Genomic DNA, 24,010 nt, shown 5'->3' with positions numbered 1-24,010 from the left:
GCCTTGCAGCCAAGCAAGAGAAAGCCAGAGTGCCTGGACTGATGGAGGAACTGGGAGAGCCAGCACCCATGGGCTTATTCAGGTCCCACCAGGGATTCTTAGGACCCTACCCCTGGAAGAGACCTTAAAGGACACACTGACTAAACTCTTAACATAATCTGTAATGTACAAGCAAATTCAGGAACGGAAATAACTGCCCGCTAGACGTACATCTACAATCAGGTCCCCCCAGCTGAGCATGGGCTTTCTCCTTTTAGAATCTACCACTGACTATCTTGACTAGACAGCCATAATCAAGTTGGAATTTTCAAGGGCAGGTATGAATCCCATGCTTGGATAACTTGGGGAGTCATACGTGTCTGTACAAGCTTACATATTTTGTGTAGCAGAGTCTTGGAGACTAGAGATCTGGATAAGATCCTGACTCTGCCAGTTATTTAACTAGTTAGGTCATCTTTTTGAGCCTGCATTTACCCATCCATAAAACAGAGATCTTATGTATTCACAGGGTTCTTAGAGCAGAAGGTAGGTTCTTAATAATAGTACCCATACTACACAGAAAGTGCTTGTTAAGTGTTTGGCATTATTTTAGCATGAGAATAAAACAGGAGTAGAAAGTAAATTTCACCTTTACATCAATAGTAGTAGAAGAAGAAGTGAAGCCGCTCAGTCGTGTCCGACTCTTTGTGACCCCACGGACTGTAGCCTATAAGGCTCCTCTGTCCATGGAATTTTCCAGGCAAGAGTAGTGGAGTGGGTTGCCATTTCCTTCTCCAGGGGATCTTTCCGACCCAAGGATCGAACCTGGGTCTCCCACATTGCAGGCAGACGCTTTACTGTCTGAGCCACCAGGGAAGCCCAAATAATGATGATAGCAGCTATAATTATTTATTGAGCATTTATTATACACCATTTATTATTACATAAGTCTATGCTAAATGACAGTTTTCTCAACAACACTATAAGGTAGTACAGTAAGTGTTACCTTTTTATAGATGAATAATGAATATGTGACTATATATGAAGTAACCCTCCCAAGGCCATGTAAATATAAACAGTGGAGCTAGGATGTGAACCAGGTCTATTTAGCTTTAAAACCCATGCTTTTAAACCAATCTGGTCTATTGCCTCATTCAATAAACACTTCAAAAAGAAGTTCCAAATTGCAAGAAAAATTACCCTATTTCATGGAGCCAAAGACCTAAAATCAATTCTTGGCACAATCACTTATTAGTTAATTACGACCTTGGGCAAATTTCTTAGCTTGTCTGTACCTCTTTCTGTTCATCTATAAAGTAGGGGAAATGGTAGTTATCTCTCATAAATTTAAAGAATAAGTGAGTTAATCCATGAAAATTACTTAGAAAAGTACTTGGTACATGGTAAACACTTGGTAAATGTCTGCTATTACTATATTATTACATATTGCAATATGCTACATTTCTCTATTTCCCTACAGAACTCAATATTTATTTAGATCTACTGCTACATGGACACAATAAAAGATGAATGATACACTCTCTCTAGCCCATGAAACAAACTCAGCTGACAGGCGTGATGAACATGCAAAGAAATAATACCAACAGAATACACAGAACACACCACGTGACACAGGATGTTCTAACCAGCCCCTGTCGGCACTTACATGTGGTTTCTGTCTCCACTGGATTCCAAGATTTCCAGTCACCATCACTTCATAGCAGAGAACATTTCCACTATCATTTGGATGGAACCGATTCATCTCATTTTCTGATGAAATCAGTAGCATGGAAGTCTCAAATATTTCAGCACCATAATGTTTTGTCAAAGTTTCCAAGGTAGCCAGGTATTTCACCTTCAGGTCGTGCGTGGACACGCTGCTGTCACAAATGGTCTTGTTGTTAAACTCCTTTAGAAAATCTTTGAAAACATTATTTATCCGCATCCTGGTGAGAAGGTTCCTCTGTCTGATGGACTTATTCAATGTTTCTGGAATATATCGCTTGTAGCTAAAAGAAAGTTTGAAAGAAAAAAATCTCTTTTTTATGTATAGGTTAGCAGAATAGCTCAGAAACAAACGTAAGCCTGTAACCCTTCCTTCTCTGTGTTGCCAAATGAGAAAGGTTCTACTCCCAGAGGTCTTGGAGTAAAACTCAGGATGACAATCATAGGGAGATGGAGGTGAACAGGGACTGAAAGAAGAGAGACAAGTACCTGTTCCATAGATTTTACTGAAATGGAAATTCCTACAGGAATCATCAGATTTTCTGGGTCACAAAAGCAGGCAGCAAAATGGCAGCTTTGTGTTTTTGTTTGCTAACGTCACTGTTCCTTCCCACGTACACTGCGTTCACATGAACACACTGTTGCTAAGGTTCAGCCAGAACCTCAGCGGTTAGAAAGCCACCTGGAAGGTGTCAAGAGTGATGGCAGATGCTTCACACGTTCTACTTGCACATCTATTTGACAGTTTTTCTATAAAGATCACAGGTTGCCTTTATAAGAAATAGGAAAAACACATAAAAGCTAACCAAATACAAAAGACCTAGTGTTTGCTGTGTGCAAATGTCCCAGATACATTAAATGGATCAACAGATAAAGTGAAAGATTAGTTAACCATCCAGGTGCTAATGAGAGAGTATCTATGACTAAGAATCACAGCAAATGGATACACTGTGAGAACAAGACCCAGCTTTAAGAGGGGTACGAACACCCGAGAAAAAAGAGAGCAAGTCTGCTGGCGGTAAAACAAGTGGGGAGACTCAGCCTGAGAAAGCACCCAGCACAGGGGAATCCCTGCCGCACTGATAGTTTCACAACAGCGGAAAACTGTGGAGCTTGAAATTTGTCCCCAACAAATACTGTAACTTCTTTTTTAGATTAATGTAACGGAGGGGAAGGTCAGAGGAGAGCTATTTTTAACGCTAGCCTCATGCAAAAATACAGAGATCCCCAGAGCAAGCGCCACAGAAACAGGAGAAAACAGCGCAGCATGTGTCTCACCAGTCCCTGCATTTCTGAGGAGCACCTTGTGATCTGCTCCAGACTCTGGGCAAGGGCAGGGAGACACAAGATGTAGCCTTACGAGAAGGCGCATGCCACCTATCACAAATAACACTGCTAGAAATAATCCCCTCTTAAAGTGACTGTCTTGGGACAGACATAATAGTGCATTGATTTAAAAAGTATATTTCCAGACTTCCCTGGTGGTCCAATGGTTAAGACTGTGTTTACACTGCAGAGAGCATCAGTTTGACCCTGGCTGGAGAACTAAGATTTCCCCCATGATGGGTGGGTGGCCAAAAAAATAAAATAAAAATTATATTAGTATTTCATAGATAGGTGGAAGTTATACAGATTGAATATTCCTTCAGAAGGACTTGCTTGCAAATGATAATTTTTAAGTAAATATAATTTTCTTAAGGTAACAGTTGATCGTGCTTCACATTGGAATTAACAGCTCTCCAGTGAACCAGTACAGGCTGGAAATGATAGCAGCTGCATTAGAGCTACATCAAGAAGGATTTTAGGACAGATCCAGCACAAAAGGAAAAAGTGCAGGGACAGATGCCAATGCCCAGCATGGGCAGAGAGCAAGGGGGAGGGCATGTGGGCCACTCATTTGACTGGCGACCCAGCCCAGAACTTTCACCCTAGTACACATTTCTGAGGTCGTCAGCCAACATTCCAATTCAGGACACAATGATAATTGTACTACCTTTTATTATAAATATTCTTAAAAAAAGCTGGCTCTGCAGAAGGCAGTAGTCAGCCAACCACTGAGGTGTATGAGAATGTATAAAAATAACACCATCCCCACAATCAGTTTTTCAGCCAGCAGGAAGGTTTACCTGATGTCCTTGGGGAGTTCTGGCAATTGCATCTTCTTCATCATGGCGTAGTGGGAGATGGCCAGCACGGCCATCCCAAGACACTCGTTCTCAATGTCGTGCCCATCCTGCTCCGTCTTGGGGTCTCGAATGGGAGCCAGGCATTTGACCAAATCATACTGTCCCTTTGGAACAGAGATGAGAAGAAATGAATCACCACTTAAGTTTTAAGCATCCGCCCACATTTCTGATCTTAGGAGGAAGGTTCCCCACACAGGGAAGTGCCACCCAAAATGCAGTACAGCAATGAGACTAATGAGATTTAGTTTCCCTGGCACCTCTTTCTCAACAGTTGGGTATGAAAGGGCTTGGGAAATGTTTTCCCCAGGTTAATTCATTCCTTTAAAAGTCATGAAGCCCCTCCACAGGGCTTCCCATGGAAGTGATGGTAAAAAGTAGCATGTACTAGGCTTGGACTGCACCAGGGCATGGGAGGTGACAGCTGGCTGGGGTTTGATCATTTGTTAGCTCCACAATGAACTGAGCACCCACCTCCCTCCTGATGTAGATTTACAGAAAGGAGAAGGAATCCAGATTCTACACTGGGTTATGACCACATGTGAGTTTTTTCAACATCTGCTGTTAAAGTTTCTAATAGTGAAACGCATCCTCAAAATACAACCCCTCACTCATGGAGGTATGCCACACATTCCAAGAGTCCATGAGGGCTTCAGAAAACAAAAATGAAAACTAAAAAGCAGCGGCCAATATGTACCTGTCTTGTACAGAGTAATGACAATAACATCACTGCTCAGTCCCCTTTATTAAGCCCTGCCCTGAGTGCTAGGCACTGTGCGAGGTTCCTCATTCACTATTTCATTTAATCTTTACAACAGCCCTATGAGGGGGATGCTACCACCATCAACTCTGCCTAACAGATGAGGAATCTAAGGCACCAAAAGGTTAAATAACATCACTCACTCAGTTGGTAATTATTGACTAACAAGAACTAATTATGGGCCAGATATTCAAGGTGCTAGCAGCAGACCAAACCACATCCCTGATCTCATGGAGACTCCAGAAAAGAAAGAAGAACAAATGGAAATACATAACCTCAAGTAGTTACCAAAACCAAAGACAAGTATAAAGACATAGCCCTGTGGGCACCGAGGACCTCATGAGTGTGTGCGTGTGGTGAGGGGTGGAGAGCAATGGGTATCAGACCAGATGTGACTACAGGGCTGCGGCTCTGCAACACGGAGCCACAGTCACACTCGGTCTCTTCTCACCGACTGCAAGTGGACCAAGCTCTCAGGAAGGGACTGTTAGCCCTTCTCCAGCTTGGAAAGAGGCAGACATGAAGTCTGGGGTGGTGGTCCTACATCAGGAAGACACTCGCTTTCCCTGAAGCAACTTTAATGGGTTTTGGATGAAGGGTTCTCACCGCTGCCGTTCTCCTTTTTTCAAGGCAGGACTGCTGGTTTCTGTCAGTGAGAATAGGACACTGACTGCTTCTATAAATTACTTAGGACCAACAACAATCATCTCTGTCAGCAGTGTGTGTGAAAGAGAACAAAATTCGAAACTGTTTCATCTGGCTGTGATTTTCTGTAAACATCACTGTACAACTACCTCAAGTAATTCATTCCCGAAGCTCTGAAATGTCAGATTCTAATCTCATACTCACTCCTGAAGTATGGGGCACTCTTTCTTTACACTTTTTCTTCCAAAAAAGTTAAAGAATCAATCTCGGACATGAATATGTGTAAAACTGGGAGGCTGGATTCAAAAAGGCCAATGTGAAAATCGCCGGTTCACTTTACTTTTTCCACACAGTATCTGCCCAGGGCTGTGCTGTTTCACTTCTCTGCAGTCTCTGAGGCCACTCCTCAGATATGTTATGGAAAGTGCAATCAATAACTAAAGCTGTATAGATGACGACTGTGACACAAAACCCAAATGTGAAACACTACATCCTAAGGAAATAATAAGGAGAACACATATTCAGAAATATATTTGAGGCTGTTTTGTAACAGTGATAGTGTAACAGGGGGACAAAAAACCAAAAACGTTTAGAAACAATGATTAGTTAAATGAAGGCTGGCTTTTCCTCTGGATTCCAGTATCATACTCAACTTCCTACCAGGAATCTCCACTTGCATATCTCACAGGTATCTCTGAAAGAGAGCTCCTTGTTTCCATCCCCCCTTTTCCAACCTGCTGCATCCACTCTTTCCTATGCAGGGAATCACTCCATTATCTGTCAGACACTGCCCAAAATACAAATCTCAAAATCATCTTCGATGCTTCCACCCTCAACCTTTCACATCCAACTTCACAGCAAGTCACATCAAGTCCACCTCCAAAATTAATCGCAGATCCATCCATTTCCCTCCAACTCTACTGCCACAACGATGATGCTACTTGGCACCCAAGGAGCAGGGAGGCCAGGGGTGCACGTAAATATTCCACAGTGCCCAGCGCCTTACAGCAGAGAATCATCCAGCCCCAAGTGTCAACAGTGCTGCCTTTGAAAAACTTTGCTCCTCTCCAAAGAAATACTTTCCCTACTGCTCCCTGAGAAATGCAGACACTTTTTTATTCTTCAAAGTTCAGTACAAATGCCACCTCTTTGGAGAGACCTCTGATTATACTATTTAAATTAGCTCTCCCCATTCAAACCTCCCTCCCCACATTCCTTACAACAAAAGCTTTTTCGTTCATAGAACTTTTCACAATTCCTTGTGTATTATCTATGTATCATTTTATCTGCTTGTTTTGTTTGTCCAATTCAATTAAATATCTGGGGCTTGCAGAGACCATGTCTGTCTTGCTCACCACAGTATCTGCAGCAGCTTAGCAAGAAGTACACAGACACTCCGAATAAGATATTTTCAGATACTACTAGTGCATGGTACATATCTGCAGCCTACCAGGCTCCTCCGTCCATGGGATTTTCCAGGCAAGAGTACTGGAGTGGGGTGCCATTGCCTTCTCCAATGATAAAATCAGGAAGCACACAAATAAAAATGCTAGTTATCTCAAGTTAATATAATTCGGGTGACTTGAACTTCACTTTCTGGCTTTTCTCTAGTGTCTAACCATTCCACTCACCACCGCTATGACTCAGAGCAGCCACCTCCTTGCCCTCTGTGACTGCTGAGAAGCACCTTCATGACCAACCCTGCTCAATGACACCATCCCTCACTTAGAGCTCCCCTCTGCTCTCGGTGCAGAGGCACCACAGAGAGGAATTGAATGGGGTTGGGGGAACAAGGGATGGGGAAAGGCCCACAAGTGGATAACCAGCCCCCACTGGATGCTGAACTGCCTTCCCTTCCCCTCACCGGGAGCAAGTCCAGGCTGGCGAGAACGACCCACGGAACAGGTCATAAAGCATCTAAGCGGCCACCACGGTCGGCTGCACCAGGGAATGTGACCCCTGCCATGTCTTACCCACTCCACGAACTCCAGGCTTCCCTGGGCCCAAACGTCTTACCTGAGCAAACAGATACTCCAGCGAGCTGGCGTCAAGGAGAGGTGTTGCATCTGGAACTTTTTTTTTCTCATAGCCGTTTTTCTGCTTCTTTGGAGAATGTCGCCATACTGATTGTTCATTGTCGTTGGTCCCATGCCAGTTGGTGAAATAGAACCTGAAAGGCAGGAAGATGACGGTTAATCATGGGAAAGAGGACCCTGGCATGCATGGGAGGGGAGTCCTGGTTCTACCCAGAGTGATCAGTGCCGCAGGCTAAACTTCCCTGAGAAGTAAGCAAACAGACAGACCTTTCATCTGGGTAAGCACTTCACTGTTTATAAGGTCCTTTTCTTTCATTCTTACTGCACTCTGTGAAGAGCATCCTGCTGGAACCTCGCCTATGACTCAAGGAGATAAGGTGACTTCCTTAAGATCACGGAGATAGCACCTCTGACTTTCCACTATGTCTTCCTAAACAGGAAAACACTGCTGACTAGAACTAGAAGTTGGCCCAGCCACTTGCTCCACCTTTATGATGCCAGCCTACCTTGAACCCAAGACCTATTTCATTCAGTTTAATATTTCTGAAATCTAGCTTCATCACACAGTTAAGACATACAGTTAATATAGCAGTGTTTCCTATTTTTCAGATTGCTGTTACTGATACTTTATCTTACAATGAACAAAGTTTTAAAACAGAAGAAATACATGCACACTATTTCAAGCATCAGCTGCAGTACCCTGACCTAATGAACACTTTATATATGCTACTTAATGGTTACAGTAATTGTACAAGTTATGTTTCACCACTTCCATTTTATAGAGGAGGAAAACTGAGGTTCCAAGAGAGTAGGTGACCTAAGATCAAGAGCATGTTTTCTCCACTACTTCTTTTCTCTGCCACCTATAACAGAAACACCAGGGATTCTGGAAGGTATGAAGGTGAGTAAGCCAAACTGATCCAGGACAGCTTTAAGTTACAGACTCAGCAGGTCCCTGGGTCTCTCTCCCTTGACATGCCCATGTGCTGAGGATAAACCATGATAGCATGAGGAAGGAACAAATAAAATCTACTCCTCAAAAGGAGTTGCCATTGAACCCATGCACCTGTCAGAGAGCTATCCTGGCAGAATGTGGGGCATGCAGGACCTGGCCAGGCTCTGGAAGGCCAGCGGTTCTCAGGCACAGCCCCTGCCTGCTGTGAATCCCCTGTCTAGAGGCAATCAGGCAAATTCAACAGTAATGTCAAAGCAGCAGACCAGAGGGCACATCTCACAGACAGGGCTACACGGTGACTTCCATGGACCTCACACAGCTTTCCTTTCCTCCATAACAAAAATATTACAGGTAAATATAAATATAACAACTGTGGTGGTATAAAGTTGAATATAATCCAGGTTGGATTTCTTTTTTTCTTAACTTAAATGAAATTAAAACACTTCTGTGGGGACCTAACAACACTGTGAACCCTAGGCACTGTGCCTCATAGCTAAGTTTTTCTTAAACATGAGAGTCTCGAGTAAGATTCAATGGAGGACCAAGGAGGGAGAAGCTGCCCCCACTGCTGGGGCAGTGGCAGGGAAGGGTAAAGGGTTGGGAAGGGCGTTGGGACTAGACTAAACAAACACCAGGCAGGCTATGGAGTCTAGACCAGGCACAGAAGGCAGAGGCAAGACCGTGAGCCAAACCAACGAGAGGCAGGATCTGCCTGGAAGATGGACTGAAACGAGAGAGGCCGAGAGACAACAGGTTCCCGCGGCAACCACCTGGGCAACGCCGTGAGCTTCGTGGGGCAGAGGCCTCAGCCGTCCTGCTCATCACTAAATCCACAGCGCCTGGCACAGAACAGGTGCTTAATACACGCTTGTTGGATGTATGAACAGCAAATGAATGACCTAATTCAAGAAGTAGTCATTAAAATGGGAAGGATGGGTAAGAAGTTACTTTAAAGGTAAAATCAACATTTTACAACTTTCCAGTGATTCTCTATAACCCGTCTTTTATGTAACTTACCGAAGTGACTAATAACTTGACTGTGGCCTTTGGCATCTCTCTCTCAGGCAGAAAAAAGCCATATATCTACAGAGTCCACATGCAGCATAACTGCAGCTACAAGACTGTCCCCATCTATACCCTCCCACGTGAAAGTAGAAGCCTGTAGCTCTCAGCTGCCCAAGAAGCTGGCATCCATGCTGCCCCCAGGCTGAGAAGCCTGCTCTTCAAGGGCAGAACAGAGCACAGGCCAGGAGGACTCCTCTAGGACTGGCTGCCCTGGGCAGACAGACAGTAAGAGGTGAACCAGCCCCAGCGGCTAAGCAGGAAATCTGAAGCTGGGACAGAAAAAGAGGGACAAGGCCGTGGCGGACTCCTCGGACCACTGAGGGAAATCCAAAATGGAGCATTCTCATCATTCATACAACAAGCTAATGATCTACTATAAGTTCTGGGTGGTCCTGCCTGGGAGGAGACAGGTGAGAGGTCTAAATAGGATGATGAAGACAGTAACTTAGAGCTTCCAAGTGCTATTTATGTGCCAAGCTCTCCATACACAAAGGCTCAAAGCAGGCCTCTCACAAAGAGATACGATTCCCAGGTGGTGCAGTGGGAAAGAATCCACCTGCCAGTGCAGGACATGCGGGTGTAATCCCTGGGTTGGGAAGATCCCCTGGAAAAGGAAATGGCAACCCACTCTAGTATTCTTGCCTGCAAACTCCCATGGACCGAGGATCCTAGCAGGCTATAGTCCACGGGGTCGCAAAGAGTTAGACACAACTGAACAACTAACATTTCCACTTCTGGGCTCCCCAGGTGGCGCCAGTGGTAAAGAACCTGCCTGCCAATGCAGGAGACATTAAGAGATGAGGGTTCGATTCCTGTGTCGGGAAGATCCCTGGAGGAGGATATGGCAACCAACTCCAGTATTCTCATGTGGAGCCTCGTGGGCCCCAGTCCATGGGGTAGCAAAGAGTCGGACATGACTCTTTGAAGAGACTTAGCATGCAGCACGCATGGAAGATTACTTGGGATAATGAGGTAAAGGGATGTCAAGGGTAGAGGAAGCTGTCTGAAACAGCAGAATTGATGACAGATTTTCCCTGAACCAGTAGGAACTATGGATTTCCCACATCCCCGCTGAGTTTCTATGATAAAGAGCCACGCACCCAGCATACCACCTTGGGACTGAACGAGGACATTTTCCAAGGTTGCCGTCTTTGAGTGCTGTGAGACCAGCCTTGCCTTGGAATCCTTTTGGTAAGATGTTCAACAAGATAAGGCAACGTACAACGTCTTCACTACAGAAAGGCTGAAGGGAGCCTAAAACAAGGCTGGCTCTCTGGAAATTGCCTATAGTTAGAGACTGATAGCTCTCTATTTAACAAGACACTAAAATGAAAAAAACCTTTAGATTAGTGACTGCCAAAATCAACATCTTCCATAAGTAACAAGGATATATTATGTGGCACAGGGCAATATAGCCATTATTTTGTAATAACTTTAAATAAAATTAAATAAAAAATACTGAATCGCAGGGCTTCCCCAGTGGTCCAATGGTTAAGACTCCACCTTGCAATGCAAGGGACACCAGTTCAATCCCTGATCTGGAAGATTCTACATGCCATGGAGCAACTAAGCCTGTGAGCCACAAGTATTGGGCCTTTGCTCTAAGAGCCCAGGAGCCTCAACTACTGAGGGCTCAGGCCGCAACTACTGAAGCCCGAGTGACTAGAGCCAGCACTGCACAATGAGAGCAGCCACTGCAGCGTGAAGCCCGCACACCACAACAAAGAGTAGCCCCCCACTCACCGCTAGAGAAAGCCTGCATGCAGCAACACAGACCCACCACAACCAGAAAGTAAAATAAGTAAATCTTTTAAAAAATAGATCGAATCATTACGCTATACATATGAAACAAATTACAAATTCACTATACTTCAAGAAAAACATATAATAAGTGTAACAACAGAAATGTTTCAAGGAAAAAAAAAAATCAACACCTACTTAATCACTATTAAGACTAAACCAGTAAGTACCCTCAAGATAGAAATTGTACACTCCTTTCATAATTAATTATTAAACCTGGGCCACCAATTCCTGATATTACAACATGCTAATGGAAAAAAATTAAGGATGACCTAAATAAATGTAGTATGATAATGGACTATATTCCTTTGCAGAATGATGTGGAAGAATACTGCAGGAAGGAAGGAGGGAGGAAGGGATTATCAGACAGATAGACCCATCAATGAGAGATATGCCTTTCTTGTAAGTTTTTGAGAAAATTATACTACAGATGATTACATAGTCTAAGCTTATGTACAGATATTATATACAACAAACTCTCTTTAGGTTTCTATAGAATCTGACTAATGGATAGTGAAATTCATTTAGATTTTCTTAAAAGGAATAAAGAATATGTTTGTCTTATATTAAGCTAAATCATAAAACGATAGCTAAAAAATTATCTGAAAGCAGAAAACTATAATTAAAATACAAAAATACTGCCCCAAATAGAGCTGGGATTCCACTGAAATAGTCACCAACATTTATTTTCATATTACACCTTCTTTAGTGGTGAGATGATGAGGTTTCAAAATTATATAGTTTGTTGTAATGCAAATGTCTTAGCTTAGGGTGGGATCTTTCCAAGTTCAAAGAGTTTGTGGTAACAAGGCAATATCCTGTTGAAGCGCAATGTCAGGTACAAAGTCAAGCTGCCGAAATTGAGGCAGCCGTGAACTTCCTGGCAGCTAACGGGAACGTGTGTGTGTGTATCCAACTCTGTGAGACCCCATGGTCTGTTGCCCACAAGATTCCTCTGTCCATGGGATTCTCCAGGCATGAATACTGGAGCGGGTTGCCATTTCATTCTCCAGGGAATCTTCTCAACCCAGGGATCAAACTTGGGTCTCTTACATTGCCTGCACTGGCGATGGGGGTTAGGGTGGGTGTCTTTACCACTAGTACCACCTGGGAATTCCCAACAGAAATGGGGAGCTGTGAAAGACAGCTTTTCATCATGAGGCATTCACATGACCAACCAAGAGGATTCTAGTGAAATAATGACAAAACGAGTCATTATGTATGTAACTTTGAGTAACTCACTTGTCTTTTTTGGACATCAGTTTCCCCCTAAAAAACAGGAAGAGCTGAATCAGGCAAACTCAAGTCCCTTCCAAGTCCCATATTCTATCATTCTAGAATCTGAGTCTAAAAACCTAGAGGGAAAGAACTAGAACTGAGTGACAAGCCTCCTTCCCAGACTCCGAGCTACAAATACATGCTTCAATGTTGGGTTGCAGAGCCAACCCCCAGGCCACAGAAACAGGATTACACTCTGAAAAATAAATCCAAATTTAGCCAGAAGGCTCAGCTGGGTGGGACGAACATTTCCCTAAACCTGGGGCATGAAATCTCTCATGACACACACCTCTCAAGGTCAGACCGAGGGTGAGTGAGGAGGGAGGAGAAAAGTCAGCCCAGGATGCTTATCAAAGAACGTACATCTGGTTCAGCTTCCGCTGAGAAAAACACCCAGCCACTGCAGAATGGTAATAACTCTACTGACCCATCAATGGAAATAGCAGTAAAGGTACTGTGGAGAACCTCTGAGATCCCCAGGCTGTTCTACATGACCCTGCATTCCAGTAGCACCCGAGCCAACTCACTGACTTAATCCCCTCTGGGTATGTTAAGATTCTTTTCAAAAAGGATTCACCCTATTTATTAGCTTCTCTGCTAAATACATTGTGAACCTATGGTTAACTGGTGGTAAGTGGTTTAGTTGCTAAGTTGTGTCTGATTCTTGTGACCCCATGGACTACAGCCCTCCAGGTTCCTCTGTCCATGGGATTCTCCAAGCAAGCATACTGGAGTGGGTTGCCATTTCCTTCTCCAGACAATTTTCCCAACCCAGGAATCGAACCTGGGTCTCCTGCATTGCAGGCAGATTCTTTACTGACTGAGCTAAAGGGAAGCTTGTGGTTAACTAGTATCTCATAAACATACTTCCAATTCAACATACATTTCAAACATGCTTATAAACTCAAGAAATTATAGTGATGAAGTACTGACTATGCCACCTTAGGAGACTATGTGACATTTCACAAAGTCTACAATATGGGAGGAAAGATAAAATATTCACTAGAAGAAAAATTATAGCCCCACTAGACCAAAGTCCTCAGGCAGTGGGTTGAAACACCTACCTCTTTAGAACAAGACCAAGCTAGGATTTCTAGGTTTCCACTTTAGCAGTGTTTCTCAAGCTCTCTAGTAAGAAACACCTTATTATACAACGAGCCAATACATACGGATTATATATTAAGAAACATTTTATTATACCATGACCTAGAACATACAGATTAATCTCAAACTACAGATCTAAAAACAATATTCTTAAAAAATAAATAAATAAATAAAAATAAAAACAATATTCTTAGGTTATGTATATATGCTGATATTATCTATTCTCATCCATCTCTCTCTCTAAAAAAATTTCTGGTCATAACTCCCTAAATTAAACTCATAACCATAATTCGCTGAATGAAAAACTCTGCTGTAAGGTACTAATTCTATTCAAAATACCCTCTGCTTTTTAATGATTTCTTTTCTAAAATGCAGCAGAGGAAGGTGATCAAACTCATCTTGAATTGTTTTCCAAATACTGAAGAAGTCTTTTCTCACAGCAAGCAAATACAAAACTTACAGATTACAAAAATGACCACACTGCCTCTTGGTAAGTGACTCAGGCCTCCAGGCTAACCGCCGGGCGCCACTGCACAAGGGAGACGGGCAGGCACCATACCTCATCCGGTAGTGAAGCCGGAGTGACGTTTTGTCGTCGACGGTGACGGTGCGATTCGGAGCATACCAGAGCTTGGTGTTCTCGTCATACAGGGCAAAGAGGTTGTGACACAGAGGAGAGATACCTGGGGAAAAGTAAAGAATGGATCAAAAAAATTAAAGACAGAGAGATCTGGCCATCTTTTTCCAAAGCACCACATATGCAAAGACCAGCAATTCTCTCATTCAAAAAGAATCCAGGTCATATTTGCATCCTCTTAGAGCTAAATACAACTTGAACCATGCACAATCAGGCAGTTTTAAACATAATAATAAAAAATTATGGCTCCCCAGGAATATGGACTATAGCGCCTGGCAAACCAGGTAAAAAACCATTTAAAAATAAAAGTCTAATAGTATTTCTCATTACAGTGTCTGTGACAGTCTTACCAAATTCTGCTTCAAAGAAAAAAAGGCCATCTGAGAGAGTCCCAGACTCCACCTGTTTTCCACCTTGCTAATCACAGTGAGAAGCACTCTTAGAATTTGAGAAATCCTTGATCTATCTCCTACACTCCTAAACTGTGTTTAAGCAGTTCTAACATACTCTGATTACACATTAAACATGCAAATACGTTCCTGGCAGTAGTGTGTGAATTGTGTGTTGGAATAAATAACCAAAGTGATTAAAATCTATTACCATTATACACTTTTAAAGTACTCTGTATAGTTATTGAAGTATTTTTTACTAGTAGCCAACTAGCAAGAGCATAACTGTTGACCACAGGTGGCCTTGCCTCCCTATTCAACTAACTACCTCCTTTGATGCAAGGATGTTAGAAGAGATTAGGGAGACGATGAAGCCAGGAAAGTACCTTTCCACTCAACTTCTGAGCCCATGATTAAAATTACACACACCTGTAATCTAAAAGTGTGGGAGAAGGTGGGAGAATGATTACAAATAATCAATTATTGTTGATATTTTCATGTGTGGTCAGGCCTCAAACAAAGATACAATGAACTTGTATGGCAAACAAAAAAAAGGAGGGCGGGGGGGACATGAGGTAGCTGGCACTTGATTCCCAACGCAGATGCGTGGAGAGAGATGGACACTGACGGGGGCCCCCACGGACCCTGCCCAGCTAGGCAGGGACTCTCTCCTATGCATACACTAAGTAGTTACAGGTTTCTTGGCTTCTTCATGCTTCTGCTGAATACCTCAACTTCCGTTTCTCAAGTTATTTGGGAGTTACTTCTTCAGAGTCACACTACTCCATGTAGCAGAGAAGATGGAGCTAAACTTCAAAGAGCATTTTCCATTGGAAACTATGGTAAATGGCTTTTGGATCCAGTATTACTAGGACTATATTTCAGGTAAACAATGGATTTTCATTCATAAACTGGCTTCTGTGGACTGCTCTGGAAACCCAGCTTTTCTTTATAGATATCCATATTTGAATATGAAACACGTATTTGAAGCATAATTTATCTGTAATCAAACAGATAAGTCTACAATTCTATCCCAGGTCTGATTCAGACAATATCACTACTTAAAAAAAGAAGATCAAAGATACCTACATAGTACCAACATTTACTGAGGACTTAGTATCAGGCATCAGGCTAGCATACTCTACATCTACTACCTTTTAATTCTCCTAATACCTCTTGTGGTTAAGTATTATTTCTGCCATTTTACAAAGAAACTCTGAGATTTAGTCTGATTCAAGGTTGTTTAACTAGTAAAATGCAAGACTGGCATTCAAATCCAGATAGAGCTACCGAGGGAGGTAAAATCATGAGAGATAAAAGAACAAAACTCTATCCTATCTATATTGGTAAAACGGAGACGGCAATGGCACCCCACTCCAGTACTCTTGCCTGGAAAATCCCATGGACGGAGGAGCCTGGAAGGCTGCAGTCCATGGGGTCGCTGAGGGTCGGACGAGACTGAGCGACTTCACTTTCACTTTTCACTTTCATGCATTGGAGAAGGAAATGGCAACCCACTCCAGTGTTCTTGCCTGGAGAATCCCAGGGACGGGGGAGCCTGGTGGGCTGCCGTCTATGGGGTTGCATAGAGTTGGACACAACTAAAGCGACTTAGCGGCAGCAGCATATTGGTAAAAAATGAGAATACTGCCCCCAAAACATCATGTACCATAATAATAATAAAAGCTACAAGAATCTTTGGTATTTCATATTCATATATTAATTTCTGCAACAATCCCCTGAGTTGGTTACAAAAGCTAATAATCATCCTCTTCAGCTACTAAGTCACTTCAGTCATGTCCGACTCTGTGCGACCCCATAGATGACAGCCCACCAGGTTCCCCCATCCCTGGGATTCTCCAGGCAAGAACACTGGAGTGGGTTGCCATTTCCTTCTCCAATGCATGAAAGTGAAAAGTGAAAGTGAAGTCGCTCAGTCGTATCCTACTCTTAGTGACCCCCTGGACTGCAGCCCACCAGGCTCCTCCGTCCATGGGATTTTCCAGGCAAGAGTACTGGAGTGGGGTGCCATCGCCTTCTCCGCATCCTCTACAGACTGGGCTTAAAAACTGATGCCCCAAACTGACCCTGAGCTCAGAGTAACAGGATATAGGGGCTGAGTCTGTCTTCAGATTCACAGGCTCTCCCTCTTACCTCTTGTAACAGCAATTCCTCAACCTCTCACTAACTGCAGCCTGACAATTCTGCACAAACGATCCTTGCTAACAAACTAAGGTTTAAAGCTGCTATGCTAATGGCAAGACATTTGTCTAAGAGAATAAACACCATAAACCAAATCTTAAGAGAAAGGGGGAAAAATGTTTTTAAAAATGTCTTAGAACCACCAATCTACATCTAGTTGTTTGGCTATTAATAATTACAAATACTTTTAAAGCTGCTGTCACACCAACCTCTCCCCTTTTATTTGAACTCTGGTATTTAAAGAATTTTAAGCAGAAAGACAGATCAGAAAGAAAATGGGTTTTCTAGACAAACCTAACTCAAGGCTGGCTCTGAGACAAGGTAGCTTATTCTGGCAACAGCCACACAATCCCCCCGCTACCCCCATTGTAATAATCCTCAGAGTTGCTCTGAGGAATAAAGATGATGTAAGTAAAGCAACGGATCAGGCTACCTGCCATCATAGCTAGTGAATCCACCATGATGAACTGAGTTGATTTTTTAAAAACAGCTTTACTGAAATTTGCATTACCAAAAAGTTCGCCCATTTTAAGTGTATAATTCAATGAATTTTCATATATTTACAAAGCTGTACAACCATCACCAAGCTCCAAGTGGATTAGACCTTTCAGTTTCTATCAATTAACTTCACCTGTCATTTAAAAGCAGGTAGGCAAAAACTGCCAATGACCCCAAGTTTAAAGGATAATGAAAAGGGCTTTATTTTGTTAGTTTGGCTTCCCACCTTCTGAGGGCAATGGGCTAACTTTAGTAAGACAAGTCTCACTTAAAAAAAAAAAAAAAAAATATATATATATATATATAAAAGGATTGTGTTGTTCACAGCTTCACTGTCCTTCCTTTTCACAACTTGGCAAGCTGACAAAGCCACAAAGTGACACTTAACTTCTCACTTCAATTTAGCATCACGATATTGCTGGGGCAGGGAGGTGGGTGTCAGGCACAAAAGAGGCAGGCCATGGCAGCATAAGGACAGATGACATTTTTCAGAAGTTTTAAATTATTAACATACTGAGAGATGGTACTTACTGAGCTTGTAGCTTTGTGCTTTATTCATTTAGTGCTGACATTATTCCAATTTCATAGATACAGGGGAAATTAGAAAACTAAGCATCATTTTCTCAGACCCCATTAGTGACAGAGAAGGAATAAGTCACGATGCAGTGAAGACAGTAAAAAGTGAAATTCTCAGAATTAATCCACCGGCATAAGGTTGAATGTCAGTCAGTGATTGAGGCTGGGCAGAACAGCTGAGCCCCCGAGCCCACTCCTCTTTCCCCCAGTGGAGCTGCCGGGGCAGAGACCAGGCCCTGCTAGGGCCCTGGGCAGCTGCTGGTACTCACAGCACTCCTGCGCCGCCCGGATGCACAGCTCCTCCGCCGTGTACTCTCCACCGCCCAGCCGGAGAGGCTCCCTATCCGACAGGTAGAAGAGCACCTCCACCCCCGGCTCAGGGGCCTCCAGATTCATCTCCGCCTTCTTGGAGCTCCTCATTTTAGCACAGAAAGCCATGGCACTGCAGTCCTCTTTTATATTTAGATACTGGAGTGGAAGGAAAATGAGATTACATGGTCATTCTAGGTGCTAAAAGTTGGTCAAAGAGTGTTTTGAAGGGAAACAAGTAGAAAGATATGGTATTAGATAAGGACCTCCCTCCTGCTCCTTCCCTCCATGAAAATCAAATGCATGGGAGCTTACAGCAGGAGCAACCATGGAAGGTCATCAATTATGCACTCTAATGAATAAATTATTGTAATACCATATTCTCAAAAATCAGAGTGATTTAGACATGACCTAAATTTATATTCTCTATTTCCACATAAGTTACAGCTGAAAAATGTGTCTCATTCTGGAACCACTGATGTTAATGTTACTAATATTCCTGCTACCACTAGACCTACTGGCACAAATTATACTGCCTTTTAATTTTATGTCTATCTCCCAGTAAATGACAAGCTCAGTGAGGGCATTAACTATCCTTACTTATCTTCATGCCCCTAGAATCTACCTCGGGGCTGGCTCTGAGACAGTACACACAAAAGGACTACGGACTCGTGTTCATAAACTACATGGACAGGTCATGAGAATTAATGAGTGCAGCCAGGCCCCTTCACCCCACAGACGGGGAGGTCAATGGGCTGCACTCTGTGGCACCAGAATGTGAGCCAGAAGCCTTGCTTTCAAAGGTCAGAACCCACGGGTGAGAAGTTTGCAAATAAGTTACTCACCTGAGGCCCCTTAGTGGGGACAGAAACTAGAATCAAAGAGCCAACCTCAGCAACTTAACCTTGGATGCAGAGAGAAAAGAGGGGGAAACTAGAGAAAGCCTTATGTGTTCTTTCTCCCCCTCACCCCAACACCAAAGGCCTCAAACTAACTTCTCTGACCCCAGGTTCCTACTTTCCTCCTGCCTACCAAGCCAACCTTCACTTTGCCCCCAAAGCACACATCAGACCCTCTAAAGACTCCCCATTAATCTAGAGACCAACTCTAAGCTCCTATAGGGGCCTTCCCTCACCTGGCCAGCTAGCTTCACAGGACTCATCTCACATCACCCTCAGTCTCTTACTTCAGGCTTGAAATCCACAAAGCTGCCATCTTCCTATTACCTACCCCCTAGTCCACCCACAACCAATGTAATTTTTCTCATTTTCCTGCCTTTGCTCAGGCTGATCCTCCACCAGGAGTACCTTCGCACCTTATCCCTTTCATGGCAAACTTCAATTTTCTTTAGAACTCAGCTTGGATATTACCTCCTGCAGGAGGCCTCCACTGAACCTCCATCCCACCTCCCCATCTCCTGAGTTAGATGCCCTCTCTCAAACTCACCACACTGCACTGAGCACACTGAATTACCATCCTCTTATTCAAATGTCTGTCTCTCTCTCACTCCCACGTGCTATGAGGTCCTTAAGGACAAGGTCCATGTCGCCCATCTCTGTACCACCAGTGCCTAGTACAGAGCCTGCAGAATGGCCCAACACAAGTTACAGAAGGAGGGCCACTGGCAATTCTTCTCGTCAAATTCCTGTGCTTAGTCTGTTAGCTGCCCTGGTGAAGAGATACTTACAGGAAGGACACAAACCAGATACTCCTCAATGCCACAAATTAAGAGGCATTTGGTTTTACTTGTTTAATCACCAAAGTAAATCTGAAGATCAAATTTTTTCAAAGACCAGGCAGAAAGATAAGCTCGTACTCATCTTAAGGTTCAGATCAACTATCAAAGAAGGTTTTAAAACCCAGCACTGGGCTTCCAACTCTACCCTCCAATGAAAAATAAGAGATGAAAAAACAGTAGCTCAAGGCTGCTTCATAACATAAAAAAAACCTTTCTCTTTAAGACTCTGAACAAAGCAGGGGAAGCATTCAAAGATGGTGTTATACCCTTTTACTGTAAAAATATAATCAGGCAATTCATAATTATATATGTAGAAGATGTGGGACCATCTGAAATAGAAAAAGAAAATACAATGTCCAACAGGAGAGGGCTCAGTAAACAAAATGAAGAGTATCATCACAAAAGAATACTATGAGGCTGTTCAGTTCAGGTCAGTTCAGTCACTTAGTTGTGTCTGACTCTTTCGACCCCATGGACTGCAGCACGCCAGGCCTCTCTGTTCATCACCAACTCAGGGAATTTACTCAAACTCATGTCCATTGAGTCGGTGATGTCATCCAGCCATCTTATCATCTGTCATCCCCTTCTCCTCCCGCCTTCAATCTTTCCCAGCATCAGGGTCATTTCAAATGAGTCAGCTCTTCACATCAGGTGGCCAAAGTATTGCAGTTTCAGCTTCAACATCAGTCCTTCCAATGAATATTCAGGACTGATCTCCCTTAGGATGGACTGGTTGGATCTCCTTGCAGTCCAAGGGACTCTCAAGAGTCTTCTCCAATACCACAGTTCAAAAGCATCAATTCTTCGGCGCTCAGCTTTCTTTATAGTCCAACTCTCACATCCATACATGACTACTAGAAAAACCATAGCCTTAACTAGGTAGACTTTTGTTGGCAAAGTAATGTCTCTGCTTTTAATATGCTGTCTAGGTTGATCATAACTTTCCTCCCAAGGAGTTAAGCGTCTTTTAATTTCATGGCTGCAGTCACCATCTGCAGTGATTTTGGAGCCCAAAAAAATAAAGTCTGCCACTGTTTATCCATCTATTTGCCATGAAGTGATGGGACCAGATGCCATGATCTTCCTTTTCTGAATGTTGAGCTTTAAGCCAACTTTTCACTCTCCTCTTTCACTTTCATCAAGAGGCTCTTTAGTTCCCCTTCACTTTCTGCCATAAGGGTGGTGTCATTTGCATATCTGAGGTTATTGATATTTCTCCCAGCAATCTTGATTCCACCTTGTGCTTCATCCAGCCCTGTGTTTCTCATGATGTACTCTGCATTTAAGTGAAATAAGCAGGGTGACAATATACATCGTACTTGGCATACTCCTTTTCCTATTTGGAACCAGTCTGTTGTTCCATGTCCAGTTCTAACTGTTGCTTCCTGCCCTGCATATAGGTTTCTCAAGAGCAGGTCAGGTGGTCTGGTATTCCCATCTCTTTCAGAATTTTCTACAGTTTGTTGTGATCCACACAGTCAAAGGCTTTGGCATAGTCAATAAAGCAGAAATAGATGTTTTTCTGGAACTCTCTTCCTTTTTTGATGATCCAGCGGATGTTGGCAATTTGACCTCTGGTTCCTCTGCCTTTTCTAAAACCAGCTTGAACATCTGGAAGTTCATGGTTCATGTATTGCTGAAGCCTGGCTTGGAGAATTTTGAGCATTACTTTACTAGCGTGTGAGATGAGCACAATTGTGCGGTAGTTTGAGCATTCTTTGGCATTGCCTTTCTTTGGAATTGGAATGAAAACTGACCTTTTCCAGTCCTGTGGCCACTGCTGAGTTTTCCAAATTTGCTGACATATGGAGTACAGCACTTTCACAGCATCATCTTTTAGGATTTGAAATAGCTCAACTGGAATTCCATCACCTACACTAGCTTTGTTCGTAGTGATGCTTCCTAAGGCTCACTTGACTTCACATTCCAGGATGTCTGGCTCTAGGGGAGTGATCACACCATCATGATTAACTGGGTCGTGAAGATCTTTTTTTGTACAGTTCTTCTGTGTATTCTTGCCACCTCTTCTTAATATCTCTGCTTCTGTTAGGTCCATGCCATTTCTGTCTTTTATTAAGCCCATCTTTGCATGAAATGTTCCCTTGGTGTATCTAATTTTCTTGAACAGATCTCTAGTCTTTCCCATTCTATTGTTTTCCTCTATTTCTTTCAACTGATCACTAAGAAAGGCTTTCTTATTTCTCCTTACTATTCTTTGGAACTCTGCATTCAAATGGGTATATCTTTCCTTTTCTCCTTTGCTTTTTGCTTCTCTTCTTTTCACAGCTATCTGCAAGGCCTCCTCAGACAGCTGTTTTGCTTTTTTGCATTTCTTTTTCTTGGGGATGGTCTTGCTCCCTGTCTCCTTGTCTCCCTGTCTCTTACAATGTCACGAAACTCATTCCATAGTTCATCAGGGACTCTATCAGATCTAGTCCCTTAAATCTTTTTCTCACTTCCACTGTATAATTGTAAGGGATATGACTTAGGTCATACCTGAATGGTCTATGGTTTTCCCTACTTTCTTCAATTTAAGTCTGAATTTGGCAATCAGGAGTTCATGATCTGAGCCACAGTCAGCTCCCGGTCTTGTTTTTGCTGACTGTATAGAACTTCTCCATCTTTGGCTGCAAAGAATATAATCAATCTGATTTCAATGATGACCATCTGGTGATGTCCATGTGCAGAGTCTTCTCTTGTGTTGTTGGAAGAGGGTATTTGCTATGACCCGTGTGTTCTCTTGGCAAAACTCTGTTAGCCTTTGCCCTGATTCATTCTGAACTCCAAGGCCAAATTTGCCTGTTACTCTAGGTGTTTCTTGACTTCCTACTTTTGCATTCCAGTCCCCTATAATGAAAAGGACATCTTTTTTTGAATGTTAATTCTAGAAGGTCTTGTAGGTCTTCACAGAACTGTTCAACTTCAGCTTCTTCAGCATTACTGGTTGGGGCATAGGCTTGGATTACCGTGATATTGAATGGTTTGCCTTGGAAACGAACAGAGATCATTCTGTTGTTTTTGAGATTGCATCCAAGTACTGCATTTCAGACTCCCTTGTTGACTATGATGGCTATTCCATTTCTTCTAAGGGATTCTTGCCCACAGTAGTAGATATAATGGTCATCTGAGTTAAATTCACCCATTCCAGTCCATTTTAGCTTGCTGATTCCTAAAATGTTGACGTTCACTCTTGCCATCTCCTGTTTGACCACTTCCAATTTGCCTAGATTCATGGACCTAACATTCCAGGTTTTATGCAATATTGCTCTTTACAGCATTGGACCTTGCTTCCATCACCAGTCATATCCAGAACTGGGTGGTGTTTTTGCTTTGGCTCCATCTCTTCATTCTTTCTGGAGTTATTTCTCTACTCTCCTCCAGCAGCATATTGGGCACTTACCGACCTGGGGAGTTCACCTTTCAGTGTCCTATCTTTTTGTCTTTTCATACGGTTCATGGGGTTCTCAAGGCAAGAATACTGAAGTGGTCTGCCGTTCCCTTCTCCAGTGGACCACATTTTGTCAGAGCTCTCCACCATGACCTTGGATGTCTTGGGTGGCCCTACATGGCACGGATCATAGTTTCATTAAGTTAGACAAGGCTGTGGTCCATGTGATTAGATGGGTTAGTTTTCTGTGATTGTGGTTTTCATTCTGTCTGCCCTCTGATGGAGAAGGATAAGAGGCTTATGGAAGCTTCCTGATGGGAGAGACTGAGGGGGGAACTGGGTCTTGTTCTGATGGGCAGGGCCATGCTCAGTAAATCTTTAATCCAATTTTCTGTTGATGAGTGGAGCTGTGTTCCCTTCCTGCTATGTCCCCGGGGTCAAACTATGGTGGAGGTAATGAAGATAATGGTGACCTCCCTCAAAAGAGGCTGTTAAGGTGATATAAACCTATTTGAACCAATGGCTGAAAGATGTCTGTGACACACTGCAAAATGAAAAAAGCATAGTATGTACATTATGACCCTTCTGGTATTGCATATGTACAATCTGGAAAAACAGACAACAAATTGCTAACAGTGGTGAACATCTAGGAGGAATTATGAGGGAAGTTTGACTTTATACTTCCCATTCTCCTGTAGTAAAAAAAAAAATCTCCAAAGTAGCACATGCAACATTTGGAATGA

At 43.0% G+C, this 24,010-nt stretch overlaps 1 protein-coding gene across 4 annotated transcripts in view; it reads right to left on the bottom strand.

Moving 5' to 3' along the window:
* The window catches only part of JAK1 (Janus kinase 1), a 139,441-nt gene that overhangs the window by 35,232 nt on the left and 80,199 nt on the right, over positions 1-24,010 (bottom strand). For all 4 annotated transcript variants that reach the window (NM_001206534.1, XM_024989562.2, XM_024989561.2 and 1 more), the window contains 5 exons: positions 18,102-18,300; positions 14,090-14,213; positions 7,309-7,462; positions 3,831-3,994; positions 1,646-1,988 (listed from right to left, as the gene is read on the bottom strand). In NM_001206534.1, coding sequence (NP_001193463.1) covers positions 1,646-1,988; positions 3,831-3,994; positions 7,309-7,462; positions 14,090-14,213; positions 18,102-18,300 — 984 coding nt within the window. The remainder of the gene's footprint in view (positions 1-1,645; positions 1,989-3,830; positions 3,995-7,308; positions 7,463-14,089; positions 14,214-18,101; positions 18,301-24,010) is intronic.

Source organism: Bos taurus, chromosome 3 (genome assembly GCF_002263795.3).
Source record: "Bos taurus isolate L1 Dominette 01449 registration number 42190680 breed Hereford chromosome 3, ARS-UCD2.0, whole genome shotgun sequence".
Lineage (NCBI taxonomy): Eukaryota > Metazoa > Chordata > Mammalia > Artiodactyla > Bovidae > Bos > Bos taurus.
The sequence above is the reverse complement of the archived record's forward strand: the minus strand, read 5'-3'. Positions and strand labels throughout refer to the sequence as shown.